Genomic DNA, 19788 nt, shown 5'->3' with positions numbered 1-19788 from the left:
TGAGTAAGCACATTTGAGAAAAGCACTAGACAAAAATAAAATGTTTTTTAGCAGCTCTAGGCGATGCGCCATCTGTTGGTGCCATCTTAGCCATTGAAGGTGTTACTGTTTGCTCAATATATATGGCTGCACACCCCACCCCTTGTCTTTGATGGAATTTAGGAGTTGTTACATCACAGGTTGCTAAGTGCCATTGCAGCAGTTGGTCCTGCAGCCACAACCAAGGTGGTCCATTGCAGAACATTCAGTATAACAGTGAGATAGTCCATTGGTTAGTGGAAGGTCCTTCGTTCAATCTGTCATCTACATTTAAATATCAAAGGTGCCCCCCCTTCTTACCTCAAGCATAAGTGACCAACTCCACTGTGATTGGTTAAGAAGACTGTGAAATGTTATTCATTGATAGTCCCTTGTACTCTACCTGTGGGGCCTGGCTGGCTTTGTGACAGTAACCACTCATGCTACACATCCGACAAAGCCTTACGAGTCTCTGTCACACAGTCTCATAGCTTCACGTAGCATTTCTGGTCTGTGTCCAGCAACCTCTGACTCTGAAGTGACTGACAAAACGACAAAACAACAACCTTGACGGTGAGATGAAAACTGAGAAGGAGCCGGGGGTCGTACTCATCCCAGCGAATAGTGTTTTGGAAGGTAAGAGAGTGTATTGTGTATCTCACGGTCTACAACGACTTGATGATGGTTCAAGTACAATGATGATTAACACTATGAAACACTGAATGTGGGTTATTTATGAAAGCTTGTTAATTGTCAGCAGTCAAGTTAGACATATGGACTGAGTTTGGAGTATTTTGATAAATGTTCAGGGGCGGACTGGGACATACTGTGTCTCAAAGCCATATAAAATATCTTGGTTGTAAAATAGTTGCTATTGAGTTGAATATTGGGAAATGCAAATTATACCTACAGAAAGCTGAGGCCCTCCTCTCTTCGACAGGGACATGGGGGCGAAGCTTCCAAGGCTGTGTTTTTCCTGTAATTGCATTTTGAAATGTTACATGATCGGAACACATTTTTCTTTCAAGCGCATGGGTGGGGGAGGAGGCGAGGGCGCAGGGGCAGGGCAGACACTTTCATTACAGGAATCCTGTGGATAATGCACTTTACTGTTTGACCAAATCATGGTTTTAGCCTCCCAAAAAAAGGACGTTTTGAGTGAGGTGACAATGTAGAATGTATTTTTTTCAACGTTTACAGGCACCCTTTCCGATGACAGAGGCCCAGCAGGTCTCTTTACGGATGCTGTATTTGAGTTTGCATGACCTCAGCTCAGCTGGCCCATCTTGGTAGGGGGGCCGGCCGTTGCCCACTGATCAGCTAAAGGCTCATTATAGTACAGTGGTTCCCAACCAGGGTACTAGGACCCCTGGGGGTACTTGGCCTATCCACAGTGGGTAGTTAAGAGACCATAGGCCTACTGGTAAAATGCACAGAGACATTGTGCAACAACAACAAAAAACTATTATCTTAAAGGCTCAGTCACCTTTTTTCATAGTTTTATTTTTATATAAAAAATATATTTTGGTTTGTTTGTGTCATCAACCAAAAAAATGGTGGGGGAGTTCCTTATTATTTTCTATGTTTGGTTAGGTCAGGGTGTGACTCGGGTGGGAAAATGTTTTCTATTTCTTTGCTTTTGGCCGTGTGTGTTTCCCAATCAGAGGCAGCTGTCTATTGTTGTCTCTGATTGGGGATCACACATAAGTTGTAATTTTCCTTTTGGGTTTTGTGTGATCTTGTTTTCCGCATAGTTTTTTAGCCTTACAGAACTGTACGCTTTTTTGTGTGTTTTTTTTTGTATTTGTTTGTTGCAGGTTTAGCACTACGAAGTTTTACGTTCGTTGTGTTGTTTATTGGTTTTTGGTGGAACAGTAATAGAGAAAATGTACGCCTACCACGCTGCACCTTGGTCCGGTCATTCTCCAAACGAGGAGTGTAACAGTAACAATAAAACCAAACCAACACCTAGCTCCACTTTGAGCCGTTCTACATGGGTCTTCCGGTCCCTCTCTGCTAATGGACAGCTAAGCTGTTTACCGGCATATCCAACAAAAGAGAACAGAGATCCAACAGACTTGCCCTTATTGGGATCAGGTCTACGGCCAAGTAACATCCGGTAGGTTCCTGTCCAGTTGGGTTTAATTTCCCTCCCAGTATTAGGAGGGCCCTGCATGTCAGCTCTTGCTGCTCCAGACCAAAAAAACAGATCTGGCTGAAGCCAGGTTAAAACAGCCACCACCTAACCTCCAAGCTAATTATATTCAGGTGTGTGTAATTAGACTCTTACCCTTCCGGGCCACCCTCTCTCACAAGCAGAAATATACCGGCTTTCACACACCCACCCTCTCTCTCCATCACACTTGGTTTGTACCTGGAAATGAAAACTTTATTTCCAAAACGTTATATTCACCAATTTTTTATAATTGCCTATGGCTCCTTCATGTGTGTGTGTAAAATATGACTGTTCTCAGATTTTTTATTCATAGATTGTATGTGTTTTTTGCAAAACGCTATATGTCCATTGTTTAGCAGGAATACACGGTTCATATCCTGCATATTTGACTGTGATATGTGCTTGTCTCACAGAGTTATCATAAGATGAATGCACTTCTGGAGGTACAACATACTATTTGGAGTCGCACGGTTGAAGGATCTACAATCATTCCTGACAAGGCCAATGAAATCTGCGCCTCACTGGAAGCCCGCCTTCCACAGGTGATAAGCGTGAGGCTTGGATTCATTCCTTCAATTTAATACCGCTCTTCGACAAGCCCAGGGGCTAAACATGTGTTGTACCTAATTTCCCATCCGTAAAGATCTACATCGCCCCCTGCCAATAATGTCCCATACCTGAGAGAGCTTCCACTCCTGAGAGAGATGGTCCAACCTAGATAAAAGATCTGCATCCTCCAAAGCGAAAGCATGTGCGCACTGCTCTCCAGCAATAGGGAGCGAGCCAAGGTTAGGAGGGAGGCAGTCTCTCCCCATCTGTTGATGCATGCCACCAGCCGGCCCAACAAAATCAGGGGGATGCGCTTGAGCGCCAGAAACTCTGGATTATCTGTCGTGATCACCTTGCAGGATACAACTCAGCCCATAGGAGCCCCCTGACAATAACAGAGGGTCCCACCACTGGGTCATGGCCCGTAGGCCTAACAGAGACACCTGAAGTGATCGGCTAAGGCTGTGAGATGCGTCCAGGTGAGGGGCTAGCACAGTATCAACAATAGCCCCACAGGAATTACTTCCTCACAGAAGCCATCTGCCCCAGTAGGCATAGGCAGTGGCGTAAGCGCACAGTGTTACCCAGCCAAAATGTGGCTAAGCAAAGCCATAACCCGGACACCCTCCGTGGGGATAGAAAAGCGTGATACGTGAGTGAGTCTAGCTCGAGACCCAGAAACAGAATGCACTGAGCTGGAGTCAGACAGCTCTTATTCTGGTTTCTTATGAAGCCTAGAGACTAAATATGGGACAGTAGCATGGATGTGTGTAACAATGCTTGCCCCCTCGACTCCACCGCCACCAGCCAATCGCTGTAACAGCCGGCAGCTCGTGAGCATTCTGAGCATGTAGACTCTGAGATACTTGCTGAGGGCACGTAGGTCTAGAACACAATGCAAAGTCCCGCCCCTTTTCGTAACCATGAATACCGGCTGTACCAGCAGTCCCAGATCTTCCACATAGCAACCACTTGGATTGCCTGCTTCTGGAGAAGGGAGGATATTTCCACAAAACAGGCACTGACGCCTCATGAACAGTCGATGTGATGACGCTGCAGAAGTGTGCGGGACACACAACAAATTGTAGCCTGTACCCTGACATCACTGTTAGCATGATCCAGGGCGACACTGCGCATGCGCTCCATTGGTCGGAGCAGACAGCGAGACTCCTGTGAAGTACCATCTGATGGGGTCGGATGCCACCTTGTGGACTGGGAGAGATTGGTTCTTCTTCCATTTCAACCACTCTTGAAAACCATGTGTCAGAGCATGGAGAAGGAACACTTTTCATAGAACTTTTAACACCTGTGAACACTGTGGAACTCAGTTGAATCAACTGTGTTTATGTGGCAAGGTTTCCCTAAAGCCCGGCCCACTCTTGGTACACGGGCTCCGGCGATCAGTGCCGTACCCCGATTGGCCATGCCACTTGGGGGTACCGTTGTCACAACTAACCTCACTCAGTTTAGGTGGTAAGATGCGTTCAGGTAACCGGCTGGAACCCAGTGCTGGACCGCACACATTCAAAATAGACCCAGAGAAAAAACTTTATTATGGAGGTTACCCTACCGACCAGTCATGGGTACTGGTGACAAAGGAATGGGACAGACAGCTCTGAAAAATGTACCCTTTCTGTTGTAACAGACATGGGCAATTTGTAATTGAATTGAATTCCCAGGAATGAAAAGCATTGAACTGGAGACAGACAGCTTATTTGGGGGCTCATATAACCACAGAGACTGTGTGTGGGATAATAGGGTGGTCGTATCCAACTCTGCTCCTTTCCTCAACTCCGCTACCAACAACTAATCGCCTATAGAGCCAATAACCTGTACCACTAGACACCTCATAGGGACTAATGAGCTACAGGCAGGAATCAGCAAGGAATCCCAATAATGAGCCACCCATGGGGGAGGGGCGCCCCCTTGTGGACAGTGACCCAACTTGTCATTTTCACTCTGGGGAGAATGATTAAGTATATTTTTTAATTTAACCTTTATTTAACTGTGAACCCTGCGAAGACTGTGGAATGTGGAGTAACATAGGGGGCAGCAATAAACATGGACAAGCATCCAACATACACTGTACTTCCATGAGACTGTATAGCCTGCATGAAGCCTGGCACCTTTACGGGCAAAGGGGGCTCTGACATAGTACCTTGTTTGCCAAACATGGGGGGCATTTTTGTCACATTGTTTTCTGCCGGAGGGGCGCAGTGGTCACTCAGACCCGTGCCAAGGCCTCTTGCTCCAGGGTCAGCCCAGCCAAGTGATCGGGGGCTGCTTCTTCATCAGAGGTGCATGCCAACCCCGTTTCCTTCACTGCCATAACGCTTGGGGAAATCTTGCAAGTTTCACTTTTAAGCATGCTAGCTGAAGTTAGTCAGCATAAGCTAGGCTATCTAGCCTCTTTGACCACAGCACAGTCCGTTTAGAATAACTTATTTTTAATTTATTTAAATTTTTTAATTTTACCCCCTTTTTTCTCCCCAATTTTGTGGTATCCAATTGTTAGTAGCTACCATCTTGTCTCATCGCTAGATCGCTCCCGTACGGGCTCAGGAGAGACGAAGGTTGAAAGTCATGCGTCCTCCGATACACAACCCAACCAAGCCGCACTGCTTCTTAACACAGCGCGCATCCAACCCGGAAGCCAGCGGCACCAATGTGTCAGAGGAAACACAGTGCACCTGGCAACCTTGGTTAGCGTGCACTGCGCCCAGCCCGCCACAGGAGTCGCTGGTGCGCGATGAGACAAGGATATCCCTGTCACTGCATCCCCCAAGCGATGTAGCTCCCTAACCCGGACGACGCAATGCCAATTGTGCATCGCCCCACGGACCTCCCGGTCGCGGCCGGTTACAACAGAGCCTGGGCACGAACCCAGAGTCTCTGGTGGCCCTTAACCACTGCGCCACCCGGGAGGCCCCGTTTAGAATAACTTAACAACTTAAATCTCTGTATACTAAACAGGAGAGCTACCCCAGAAAATCCACCATGGGCAGGGAGGAATAGCTAGTAATAGCTAGCTCACCTCGACAAGTTACCCTGGCTAGCACGCTATGCAGCCCTCGTTTAGCTAGTCTGGTCTCAAAAGTCCACTTAGGACCAGATCCATTCATCAAGAAGTCTGGGAAGAGAGGCAAGCTGTGCTTGACCGAGGTGGCAGGGGGTTCCCACCAAACCTGGCCGCCCTCTGTCTTCAAGTAGACTCCCGTAACCGGCGACAGACTGCACAGCCACCGCATGACCCACGCCCAGGCAGGCACTGCATTCCCCACGCCCAGGCAGCTACCGCATCCCCCACACCCAGGCAGGCACAGCTTGCCATTTGCTAATCTGTAAAGGGTATGGAGAGTCACATATCCCTTTAACCATTCTGTAGCTACCTTATGTGCTATTCTAAAGTTTTGTCTGAATCAGATCATCTTGATGGGAACATTTTAAACTGATTTATCTGAAAGACATTTTAAAAAGCATACAGTGATTTCCCAACAAAGGCATGGACACGGAGTGAATCATGCGGTCATAAATCTCCATATACTGCCTTCATTTTTTTTTGTATTCCTGTACTGAACACAATCCTATTACAGTATGGAATGAAAAAGTACCTGAACTGTAGAACATATTCAAACAATCTCATTCACTGCGGGGAGTATAGTTGTTTATTGACTTATCCAGGAAAGACAAGTACTGTAGTTGATTAAGGCCTAGTGTTATTGTCAGTGTTTGACCACCTCATTCAGACTGTTTGGTATGATTTGTGATTTAAGATCATTGAGTCCCTCCGTGTGTGTGCATATTTAGTTTCAAGTTTCTAGTTTCAATTAAATTGTTAACTGGATTGTTGATCTAACATGAGTTCAATCTGTACTTGACCAAATAAAATAGCTTTATTTTTCCAGAGGGAATTTGGTTATACATTTGTAGCTCCAGTTCAGTAAATGATTTCACAGTTTACATTCCTCCAGTGAGTTGTTATGATGACATGCCACAGGGGGGAGAGCTTTCCTCTTTTGTTCTCTATTGCTCCTCTATTCTTCCTTAAGCGAGGGGGGAGGCCGATAGCATGAGGAAGCCCCATTAGACCAACTCCTTGAATGGCCTACTCCTTGAAGTTTGCGGTTGTCTTAGGCGATACACAATGAATTGTGGCCAAGGTTTGAAATTAGAGAGCATGCAGAAGCCATTTCAATTGGTTTATCTTTTTTTTCTATATTTTGTATTGGACCTATGAGAGCATACAATTTACAATTGTTTACAAATATAAACAATTGTAAACAATTGTTTAGAAATATATATATATTTTTTATAGTAGTATTCCAGACAGTGTTTCTCCCAGTTTGTCTGTACTGGGCATGGAATTTGATTAATGTTTTACAGTAGCTATTGTGTGAAAAACTTTGTCCCTGCAATGAACCCGCTGACCATGCACCATGGTTCACAAACATCACCAACCAATAAGCTATTAAAGCTGCAATATGTAACTTTTTGCGCGTCCCGACCAAATTCACATAGAAATGTAAGTTATTGATCTGTCATTCTCATTGAAAGCAAGTCTAAGAGGCGGTTGTCACACCCTGACCTTAGTATTCTTTGTTTTCCTTGTTATTTTGGTTAGGTCAGGGTGTGACATGGGTGATGTATGTGTTTTTTTGTTTTTGTATGTTTATGGGGCTGTCTCTTTTCTAGGTATAGTGTATGTCTATGGTTCCGAGATTGGTTCTCAATTAGAGGCAGCTGTCTATCGTTGTCTCTGATTGGGAACCATATTTAGGCAGCCATATTCTGTGGGTACTTTGTGGGTGATTGTTTCCTGTCTTTGTGTTCTCTGCACCAGATAGGACTGTTTCGGTTTTGCCACGTTTGTTATTTTGTATTTGTGTAGTGTTCACGTTATCGTCTTTCATTAAAACATGTTGAACACGAACTACGCTGCATTTTGAGGCAGCACGGAAGCAGGACTGGAAGCCCGAGAATCAGCCCCAAAAATATCTTGGGGGAGGCACACAGGAAGTATGGCAAAGCCAGGTAGGAGACCTGCGCCAACTTCCTGTGCTTACCGGAGAGTGAGAGGGACCGGCACCATGTCATGCTGTGGAGCGCTTGGTGTCCCCAGTGCAGGTGCATAGCCCGTTATGCTACATACCAGCTCCTCGTATCGGCCGGGCTAGAGTGGGCATCGAGCCAGGTGCTTTGAAGCCAGCTCTACGCATCTGGTCTCCAGTGCGTCTTCTTGGGCCGGTGTACATGGCACCAGCCTTACGCATGGTGTCCCTGGTTCCGCCACACTGGCAGGGCGACCGGGAGCATTCAACCAGGTAAGGTTGGGCAGGCTCGGTGCTCAAGAGCTCCAGTGCGATCTATCCAGTGCCACCTCCACGCACCAGCCCTCCGGTGGCAGCCCCCTGCACCAGGCTTCCTGTGCGTGTCCAGAGCCCAGTACTCCCTGTTCCTCCTCCCCGCACTCTCCCTGAGGTGCGTGTCCTCAGCCCAGTACCACCAGCGCCGGCACCACGCACCAGGCCTACAGTGTGCCTCGCCTGTCCAGCGCTGCAAGAGCCTTCCTCCTCTCCAGAGCCGCTAGAGTCTTCCGCCTGTCCAGAGCCGCTAGAGTCTTCCGCCTGTCCAGAGCCGCTAGAGTCTTCCGCCTGTCCAGAGCCGCTAGAGTCTTCCGCCTGTCCAGAGCCGCTAGAGTCTTCCGCCTGTCCAGAGCCGCTAGAGTCTTCCGCCTGTCCAGAGCCGCTAGAGTCTCCCGCCTGTCCAGAGCCGCTAGAGTCTCCCGCCTGTCCAGAGCCGCTAGAGTCTCCCGCCTGTCCAGAGCCGCTAGAGTCTCCCGCCTGTCCAGAGCCGCTAGAGTCTCCCACCTGTCCAGAGCCGCTAGAGTCTCCCGCCTGTCCAGAGCCGCTAGAGTCTCCCGCCTGTCCAGAGCCGCTAGAGTCTCCCGCCTGTCCAGAGCCGCTAGAGTCTCCCGCCTGTCCAGAGCCGCTAGAGTCTCCCGCCTGTCCAGAGCCGCTAGAGTCTCCCGCCTGTCCAGAGCCGCTAGAGTCTCCCGCCTGTCCAGAGCCGCTAGAGTCTTCCGCCTGTCCAGAGCCGCTAGAGTCTTCCGCCTGTCTAGCGCCGCTAGAGCCTTCCTCCTCTCCAGAGCCGCTAGAGTCTTCCGCCTGTCCAGAGCCGCTAGAGTCTTCCGCCTGTCCAGAGCCGCTAGAGTCTTCCGCCTGTCCAGAGCCGCTAGAGTCTTCCGCCTGTCCAGAGCCGCTAGAGTCTTCCGCCTGTCCAGAGCCGCTAGAGTCTCCCGCCTGTCCAGAGCCGCTAGAGTCTCCCGCCTGTCCAGAGCCGCTAGAGTCTCCCGCCTGTCCAGAGCCGCTAGAGTCTCCCGCCTGTCCAGAGCCGCTAGAGTCTCCCGCCTGTCCAGAGCCGCTAGAGTCTCCCGCCTGTCCAGAGCCGCTAGAGTCTTCCGCCTGTCCAGAGCCGCTAGAGTCTTCCGCCTGTCTAGCGCCGCTAGAGCCTTCCTCCTCTCCAGAGCCGCTAGAGTCTTCCGCCTGTCCAGAGCCGCTAGAGTCTTCCGCCTGTCCAGAGCCGCTAGAGTCTTCCGCCTGTCCAGAGCCGCTAGAGTCTTCCGCCTGTCCAGAGCCGCTAGAGTCTTCCGCCTGTCCAGAGCCGCTAGAGTCTTCCGCCTGTCCAGAGCCGCTAGAGTCTCCCGCCTGTCCAGAGCCGCTAGAGTCTTCCGCCTGTCCAGAGCCGCTAGAGTCTCCCGCCTGTCCAGAGCCGCTAGAGTCTCCCGCCTGTCCCGAGCCGCTAGAGTCTCCCGCCTGTACAGAGCTGCTAGAGCCGTAGCGAGTATTTGTGTAGTGTTCACGTTATCGTCTTTCATTAAACATGTTGAACACGAACTACGCTGCATTTTGGTCCGATCCCTGCTACACTCTTCAGACGAAGAGGAGGAAATCAGCCGTGACAGCGGTAGATCTGTTCTTTGTGTGCTATTTCCATGCTTCCTTTTCGTTATGTTTAGTTTTTGCGTCTTTTGCTTTGGGGTTTGGTACACTAGCTTCAAACAGCTGAAAATACAATATTTGCGGTTCTTGAAAATATATTTCACAGTGGTTTAGATGGTACAATGATTATCTTGTCACATAAAATGAAATTAGGAGAACTATTAGAATTTTCGCAACCAGGTAATGGCAGAGCAATTTCTGCATATTGCACCTTCTAAAGAGCGACTGCCTTAAAGAGCGAACCCCTTTGGAAACAGCCTATGAGTCAGAAACAGTTATTCTAGTGTCAAAATTGAGTACATAGTGTAAATAGGATAGTTTGATCATAAAGTCACTCTGCAAAAATAGAGTTTGGAACATCCATGTGTCACAACAGGTAAATTAAGGTTGGGTTTGATTTGAAGATGTCCATCAGCCCACTAACATGGGCTGAACAGCTGCGGTCATTTCTATCTATCTAATAGCTTAGCCAGAGTTCAGTGGCTCTTTAAGGCTCCAGCACAGAGCCTTTGTACATGTGACTCTGCAACTACTACTGTAAACAGTATCATTTTCACTGTATGTTAGCAAATAGTGTCATGTATATGTTTTAATGTATGTGTTTGAGCTGATCTTGGACATAGCGGTATCCCACTTTGGGTGAGGTTATATGAAGGTAACATTTAATATCCATACAGACATGCCAGATATGAGCAGAGAAGCCTTTTTCATTGGAGTCATGAACAGCCAGTTTTCTGGTTTTAAGATCACGACAGATCTAGTAAGGCTATTCCCAATTGGTCCACAAGATGGTGCTATGTTGATGTGATTGGGAACTCTGTCTCCCTTTCCCTCCATCACCCTATGCTAAGCACACAGTCCGACTCCACAGCTCAGCTGCATATGGGTGTCAGATAAAATTGCCTCTCGAGCCTGATCTTGGGTCAGTTTAGCATTTTCCCCACTAATGGCTAGTGTTAGGATTGGAGGAGGGGAGCCTCTGTATGAAAGCTTATGTTTTAATTGATTACTCTGACTGGGAGTGGTATGTTACCCATTTATCCAAAATGCTTAAGGCTGAATGCTCAAGCGCATGTCAACAAAAATTGGAGGGTGCAAAATTCTCCATGCCCTGAGCTCTTGTGTAAATCAACTGTCCGTCATACAGTCCTACATTTGAATGATCTCCCACATGAAAAAATGCTACAGTTTACTATAGAATACTACAGTACTTACTACAGAATTATATAGTAAACTGTAGTATACTGTAGAATAATATAATGCACACTGTAGTATCCCTCAACCATGTTATATAATAGTAAATACTACAGTATTATCAGCAAAAAAAAGCACTGTAGTAAATATTACAGTAATATCTGCAAAAACACTACAGTCAACAAAAACACACTGCTTTAACTATAGTAAATACTACAGTATTTAATTGTTATATGCTATTCCCAATCCCCTCACAATTTGTGCCACCCATAAGCGTGAAACCTACAGCAACCATTACACGTAAAATATTTCAGAGATCTTTATCTTTATCTATATTTTAAGGGGTTTTCATTATTCGCTCTTCTATAAATCCGTAAACTTAATGTATATCCTGCAGAATCTTGTCTTCTCAAGCTCAGACAGCTTGTATAGTTCAGAGCTACCGTTGTAAGGTGCTGCTCCCGACCCCTGGCTTTAGCCTCAGGCTACATCACACTTGGCAACAGAAACCAGCAATGAAACCACATGCACAGAGGTAACACAGTGCCTTTCCCACCTTATTACGATGCCTATAGCATCTCAGCGAGAGGCTTTACTATCTAGACTTGTTTGGCATCTGTCTATTAACACACATGCAATCTTTGTACTATCTGAAATTAAAGTTTACTGTGAGCCTACGGTGTGTTGCAGAACTGCCTTTGATGTCAATTTAAAAGGTTTTACAAGGTTTGTAACCTTTGCAGAAATAACAAGCAGGTACGACAGTTGTAATTACATCCCGATAGGATGAATTCGATGGAAGGTATCCATGGAAATATAACACAGGGTCATCCAAACAGAGCAGACCTATTTTAAAAATATGAGCATAAAATCACTAAGCTCATTATTTGGTTGGGAAATGATTTTGAAGTCCCCCATCCTTTTATCTTTTCCCTCTGAAACTATTTTCTGAGAATGTTTTACCGTATCAAATTCAAAAAGTAAAAAGGAATTAAGGATATGCAAATCTGACTCCAAAATCTATTTTTCATCTTGGACAAACCACAGGAGGAGGAGGAACTATAACCAACCAGCCCAACAGAACAGGGTAATTCATTATTATGCTATTTGGTAATCAGTAAGACACATGCATCCAAAGCACCTACAGTAAAAACACCAGGCTCTGCAGATATTCTGATGCATCTTTAGACAAATTCAGACTATGGCGTAAAACATTTCATTGCTTCATTTATTTATTTTTCCTATCAAGGTCAGTTTTCTTGGCCCCAGCCAGTAGATATGGTCTCAAGGCCCAAAACGGTTTCTATGTCTTCAATCGTACACAGTGTTACAACAACAACCTTCCACTCCCTGATGAGTAAGCCTATTCAGGCCATACCCTGAATGGAGATTTTATACAAACCCATTCCAACAAATTAAAACTGCAGTAGCGGAATGCATATTGTCTTTTATTTTCCTATGTTTATACAATATGATGTTCTAGGACATATTGAACAACAACAACATCTGTATCAGGTGTACAAAGCTGCATGTCACATTTCATCTTTTTTTGTATTCGATCCTAATCCATTTATACCAATAATCCATTTTATTTGTAGAGCGCTTTTCATTTACAGGCAGACTCTCAATGCTCTTACCAGGTTCAAAGTAATCTGATGGACATGAGATTTATTCTATCTTCTTATAGTCCATACATGCTAAGATCAATACGTATTAGTTTGACAAATCATAGGTACCCTGTTCTGGCTGACGGCAATGTCGGCTCAAAACAAAAGTGACCTGGTTTAAGCATGTGGAGTAATGAGTAGTATTGCAAAAGTGATACAAAAGTGATTGCTTTTGATAAAAAACACTTTACCCTACCTTCCCCCTGTACCCTACCTTTATGAAAATGTATGTTATGTGGAAAAGGTGTTGTATGTTTTGAACAATGCATTATGCTGCCTTGTTGACGACATGACAGAGCGACTCAGATTACGATTTGATTAAAGAAGGGTGCTCCTCCCTCACAGCTTTTGTCCGTTCACGTCACGATCCAAAGACTGGTGCACAGTGGTTCAGCTTAATCGAACTCCCTTCATGTTAGAAATGCAGATTATAGCTTTAAAGTGATAGTTTATTTTATCTTATTTTCCTCAAATTGTTAGCTGGTTAATTACCGACATCTTGAGTCACTTGGCTGCTATTTTTGGATGTAGCAATGCTAGTGGAAACAAATTGCATAAATTTGTCCCTTTAACTTCCAAGCATTCATTATTCGTTGTCCCAGAAATCCATTTTGATTGAATAGGCACCTTTCATGAGTGAAGGCCATACAGACATTGAAATTAACCAGGTTTACCAAATATCAAAAAAGTGGGCATGTTACTATTTGTACATGAAAGATGGACACAAGGACCCAGGAGTTGACAGCCCCCCCCCCTTCCCCATGTGCTAGGGGAGGTACTGATATCCTCCCTTCCTGAGTGTGAACTCCAGTGAAGACTCTGGGCATAGGGAGTATAGCTGAGGTGATCCCACTAGAACTTCTGAGGATGATGGGTTGACCTGGGAGGGTCTCTCACCTGAAAACTTGGAAATTATGGAAGCCATAAAGGTCCTTCATTTTGTGCCATCTGGTAAGTCAGTTTGCCCAGGATTGTAGGGTTTCCCTGCTGTGCAACCCGAGAACCCTTGTGCCAGACTTGCAAGCGTGTGCCATTTGCCTTCTAGACTTTACACCTGACAACCCGGAGGGAAGTCTTGTATGTTTAGTGAATAAGTTGAATTTTAGGGTAGGACTGTCCTTTTACACTTCAACAAGACTTGCCTTGATTTTTGTCTAGTTTTACATGTATAATGTGTGAGTGAGTATTGTTTTTAAATGAATCTGTGGCATTATCTATGTGTGTTTACAACTTGTTACTACTGGTTACTGTATGAATCATGTTTGACATTTTGATATTGAAACCATTCATGCTAAATGAGATGCCTTTATTGGCCTGGACAGCTGGAAATTTCAAAAGCAAATGGTGTGGGTCAATATTTACAATATGACTGTAAATGGAACCCTGGCCGTGCCATGGGAAGTACAGCTGCACCCGTTAACTATCATTCTGAAGTGGGCTGACACATTTTATTTGGTTGCCCATGGGTGAACATAACAAGGATATCATCTGATGCGTATTTGACCATTTCTGATATGACTCGGGTTGTTTGCTTGGTGACTGACTCTTTGTCTGAGGCACAGAACTGTTTGCCTGAGGTGAATAGTATTATGGGTTTTCTTAGGGCAGAAGATGTGCCTCTGTAACAGTCGTCCTCCCAAACACCAAGATAACCTCCTACTTATTCCTACTCATAGGCTACATACAACCACAACGTCCACACCTTTTGTAGCCTGTGACTAATAACATTTGATTGGATTTCATTTGTACTACAACGTCTTACCAACTCAAGTCCTTCACCACACAAACTTCTCACTGTACAAACAACGTAGACGGCTGCATGCCACCAAACAATTAGTTACAGTATGTAGGGCACTATATATGAATAGCACAACAGGGCAGTTATGAATAGCACAGCCTTTTACTAAAAATATGTACGACACAGGTAGCTCAGACAATCTCCGTAGTTATAATTGGGGCATCCACCCCTTTCCACTTCCTGTATTGGCTCTTCTGTGGTCTTTATGGGTTAATCTGCTCTGGTTGAATTTTCTCAGGCAATGGATTAAGTAAGATTATCCAGTAGAAAAAAGCCACATGTTCTAATCTGGTAAATTTCAAGGTTTCCACTCGTTGAATGTATTATTAGACCTGGGATGGTTTGTTGAGACTTATTTAATAATACAAATATCATGACCATACGGAATCATTTAATAAGGCACTTCATGGAGAGGATAAGACGCTCTTCCCTGTGGCCTTACTTTGAACCAGTTGCTTGAGATAGTTTTATTTAATCCACTTAAAAACGGAAGATAATTAGCTTGATTTTTCTCGTCGTTACATTCTTTGCCTCCAAAAAGGATTATCCCTCATTGCCACACAGAATTGGTGTCAAGGAGAAGCAACTGTTTGAAGTTGTCTTTTACTATTCATGTATTGGCACCAAGCTGGAACTTGCTATACTTTGACTGATTTCCTTGTTCTTCTACAGCATGTGTGTGCATATCTGTAATGTCAGCACAGCTGCAGGGTAGGGCTTCAGTGCCTTGAAACAACGGGAGAGCACAATGGCAGTAGTTGGCATCTGAGATTCGGATGCCAGAAACCCCACAATCATACACTATTGGTCCGGTTATCTTTACGGAGACAAACCTATTGTGCACCTTGACGAGGTAATCACTCCACCTGGCATGCAAAAGCACTCTCACTGGTGTAAGGTATTGTGGTAGAAAGAGCTGTATGTCTTGCTTTCACACTGGCGTAGTGACATGGTCTACATTACACAACACAACCTGCCGTTAATGTTATTACACCCTGTACATGTGAGGCAGTACGACTATTTTTTCAGCCGGTTGCTTTTCATGTTTACGGTAGTCCTGCATTTTTTATTCATTAATTTAATTTCTCATCCACATAAATTATACAATATGGGGAGACTGTATTTCAGAAGGGGAGATAATCATTTGATTTAGCAAAATGTATCCCATTCTTCCAGAGGGGTTATGACCTTGATAATATTTATCCCAAAGAGGGTAAAAGGAACTGCTCAAACAGAATAAAGAATTCATAACATTTCCCACGTTTTGCAACTAGCAGAATGTACTATTTGAAAAGACTTAACTAGGACAAGGCTATTCTGTTTCTAAACTCCCAAGGCCAGTTGCCTCAAGCTGATAGCCTTTTCCCCAAACAACGATAGTGAGGCTTTCCGAGCCACGCCCCAGGTATGAACCTAGCTTCTTGTCCTTATTCAAGGTAATAATTTTTCCCCAAACCACAAATATACCCTCATTAGCTGTCATTCGGAGAGTTGAAACCATACCATTAACCATACAGTTAACCTTACAGTTTACCATACCATTAACCATACAGTTTACCATACAGTTTACCATACAGTTTACCATACCATCAACCATACCATTTACCATACAGTTTACCATACAGTTTACCATACAGTTTACCATACCATTAACGGTACAGTTAACCCTACCGTTTACCATACAGTTTACCATACTGTGTACCTCAAAAAGAACATAGGAATGACATGTTATCATACTTTGGAAGGCAATACAAACCAAACAGCATCATTAGAACAGAAATATAAAAGGAGATAAATAGAATTTCCCTCCAGCAGTTGTCTGAAGACATGTTAGCTCAGACCCCATATGGCTTTCTGGAAACAAGACAGCCATTTTAATGAAAAACATGCTGGGAATATCAAACCGTCAAATTTAAAACTCTATTTCTAGTCCAAGAATCTGCCTCAGAGCGCAATGTGACTGTAAAATAGATCATGTGGTCAATTAAAAGCAGATAAAAAAATGTCACCTTCCAAAGCAAACAGGAAGATACACATTTTAGCAACTGAATACAACCAGGAGCAGGACAGTGGAAGGTAACTATTTTGGGGATTGATTTCGATGGCCAAGTTGCCATGCGGCCTGCAGCAGGACAGTATATCTCTGTCAACACCACGAGACAGCGCCCTCAGGAAGTCAGACAGCCTTCTAGCACAAGTACATGAAGAAGCCCTGGGGAGGGGACATGCTGTAGTGGAGGGAGGTGTACAGTAGGCTTCAATTGGTACTACAATTATTTTTTACATGTCTTGGTAAGACTTTACCAGCCCACAGGGATCATCCTTTACTGCATGTGTACACCGTACTGTTACATCTGTTCACGTAGGAAACATCTACAACAGACTTAATGGCTGTTATTTAGTCACTGTCTTTCTGAGATGACAATAACACACTGTAAGGGATCATACATCCGTATGAGGAAGTATTTCAGTGGGTTATGACCACTTCATAATGCATTATGCATAATTTCATGTATTTTTGTTTGTAATCCCAGCCCCCATCCCCGGGAGGCCTTTTGGTAGGCCGTCATTGTAAATAAGAATTTGTTCTTAACTGACTTGCCTAGTTAAATAAAGGTTAAATAAAATAAAAAATAAAAATAATTATAATTATACCTATAGATGTTCATGACCTAAAATATACACTATTGACAGAAGACTTCAACTTGCCAAGTGGTCGTCTATATAACACACAAAAAAGGCTGGCATAAAATATCATAGGGTCTCCTCACACATTGCTCACATTCACATAAGGGCCCTGTTACGTAAGGTCCTCAGTCAGTTGATGAGGTGAAACCCTGTGAAATGGGAGAGGCATGAGAATCTTCCCTCTAATCACCATAGAGATACAGTATACTGGAGCCATAGAAATAGAATTCATTGAACGGACGCTCCCATTCAAGTCGATGTGCTGTGGTCTGAATTTTTTTCTCTCTTCTAGTCCTTTTATTTCTATAGTGGAAAGGCTGTGAGGCTACTCTCTCCCAGTAGTTTGCTAGGAACAGGACTGTCTCTATGAGATACCTGACTACACACACAAACATTTCCTCATGCCCTTCAAACACCATCTGGGGTCAGGTTCACAGTAACTTAACTGAATTCATGTGTTTCTTTTGGGGATCAAATGTCTTGACACTTTCAATGATACAAATAAGAGACATATGAGAAGACACCTCTTTCAATGTCCTAAATATCTTCTCATAGTGCTCTGGCATTCTACAAAATACAATATTTCTCCTTACAGACGCATACATAAAACTATAAATTCATAGGAAATAAAAAGCTTCCAGATTAAATGGAATTGACTTCAACCATGTTAGTAATGCCATTTGCAATGCTATGACTTTACACACAACTTGCTGCTGCATATCTGTCAGGCGTTTCAGTGCTACGAGCCTGCCGGTGGATTTGAAAGCTAACGAACGACATTTATTGTTGTCGCCTGCATTCTGTGAGCTGTTTTTGAAGGCATGCTAATGCCAAGAACATTGGGTTCGCCCTGTGTCATCTCTGTGTCAGATCGACTCTGTGTCAGATCCATTTTCACTGAGACCTGGGGACATTCTCTACTACACCCTTAACCTTTTACTTTGCACTGTATGGTGCCAGGTTCCACTATGTCCTAGTAACACGTAGGGGACAGGATATCCCATGTGGAAATAACAAAGTCGTTTACATACAGTATAAAGAGAAGGGACATCATAACGCTTGCTGATGCATCTCACCAAGCATAGCCAATACAGGTGAAGGATCTTAATTTAAGCCAGTTTGCTACAACAGGAAAATAATCCTGCAGCAAAAGGAAATGTGAATTATTAGGTGGATTATAATTAATGAACATTTTTGTAGGGGTTGATACATTTTTCTTAAGGGAAAATCAAGTATGACATTTCTAAGTGGAAATTACAAACTTCAGAAGCCTTTTTAAACCTCAACTACACTACACATTTTATATTTCCAGCATTGCAGGAAAGTTCTCCTTCAACAGGGTGATCAAATGAAGATCCTACATCTGTATACTGTAAGGCCTATGCTATCTATGTTGTACAGCCAGAGTACAAATATGTCATGAGTAATTAAACATTTACAACATTGATTTGTTCAGTCTCTTGGTACACATTATAGCTGGCTTGACCGATTGTTTTATCGATTCAAGTGAAAATATCGAAAACACTCTTTGACATTACAAAACTCAGACCATTTCCTCTTTTTTAATACCCATATTTCTCTCTCTTTTCCCCGCAGAGGCTCCATCATCTGGGAGGTCAAAGAATGGATATGTTTTCCAGGAGATGGGTGAGTATGGAACAGATTTTCATTGTTGATCCCTTTGCTCAGCGGTGCTCTCATCTGCTGTGGTCTCTATCACATGATAGGATGATGGATAGGATGTGACATGACATCATAGAATGATAGATAGGATGTGACATAGCATTATATCACATCATAGGATGATAGATAGGATGTTACATTGCATTATTTCACATCATAGGATGATAGATAGGATGTGACATGACAGTATATCACATGATGAGATACTTCATATTTGTTTGACAAAATGTGTACATTTTGAATAGGTACTGACCAGTGGTAAGAAATACTGTAGATCACTCTGGGCAAAGCTAATATGCACTGATTGCAGTGGTTACTTATGCTAATCCTTCATTTCATACACCAATGAGCACCGTCAGGCCTTTAGCGGTAGTAACAAAGAAAACAAACTAGTAAATAACTAGGTAGATGACAAATGAGCCGATGCCATGGAGGAATACTCATATATCACATGTGTGCAAAGTTATAGCTCAGCCAAGCTAATTACCAGATCAAGCTGCATTGTTGTTCATGGATACAGTCTTCGTGCCCTCTTTCTCTCTCATAAAACATGCATGAATCTACAACACATATTTCTCTTCAATACGATGAAAGAATTTACGAGGGGACGTCTATTGTTATATTGTGCCATTTCTGGTTTTAGGGGGATTATTTTATAGGACCTCAATGTTCTGTACTGTGTGTTCTATAACAGATGGTAACACAGCCAGAGGGCAGACCAATAGCTTCATACTCTAAATACTGTTGACCTTGTCTAATACCTTAACATTGAGACCAAAACAGGGTTATCGTGAATCAATCGATATTGTAGTAGCTACATCTATTAGGCTAACACTATGCGTTTTCTGCAGCTTTGTCTTTGGAGGGCAAGGTTCTGAAAATATAACTGTACTTTTCCATCATTCATATATCAATGTACCATAACATCAAGCAAGGCACTCCAGTGAAGTAAACTAGCCTATTCAGAGATAGAAGAACCTGCATGGTAATTTATGACATTGGAGAGGGTATCCTAAT

The 19788-nt window shown here is 44.0% G+C and overlaps 1 protein-coding gene across 2 annotated transcripts in view; it reads left to right on the top strand.

The window, feature by feature from the left end:
• The first annotated feature begins 425 nt into the window (after positions 1 to 425).
• The window catches only part of LOC110488999 (solute carrier family 4 member 11), a 37445-nt gene continuing 18082 nt past the window's right edge, over positions 426 to 19788 (top strand). Inside the window, exons 1-2 of one of the 2 annotated variants that reach the window (XM_021561527.3) lie at positions 426 to 654; positions 18685 to 18735. In XM_021561527.3, coding sequence (XP_021417202.2) covers positions 597 to 654; positions 18685 to 18735 — 109 coding nt within the window. In that variant the 5' untranslated portion in view covers positions 426 to 596. Of the gene's footprint in view, positions 655 to 13372; positions 13554 to 18684; positions 18736 to 19788 lie in introns of those variants that run through there. The other variant, XM_021561528.3, reaches the window with a different exon arrangement.

Source organism: Oncorhynchus mykiss, chromosome 14 (assembly GCF_057628025.1).
Source record: "Oncorhynchus mykiss isolate SJ-2025 chromosome 14, ASM5762802v1, whole genome shotgun sequence".
Lineage (NCBI taxonomy): Eukaryota > Metazoa > Chordata > Actinopteri > Salmoniformes > Salmonidae > Oncorhynchus > Oncorhynchus mykiss.
This window is presented reverse-complemented; position numbering and strand designations above follow the sequence as displayed.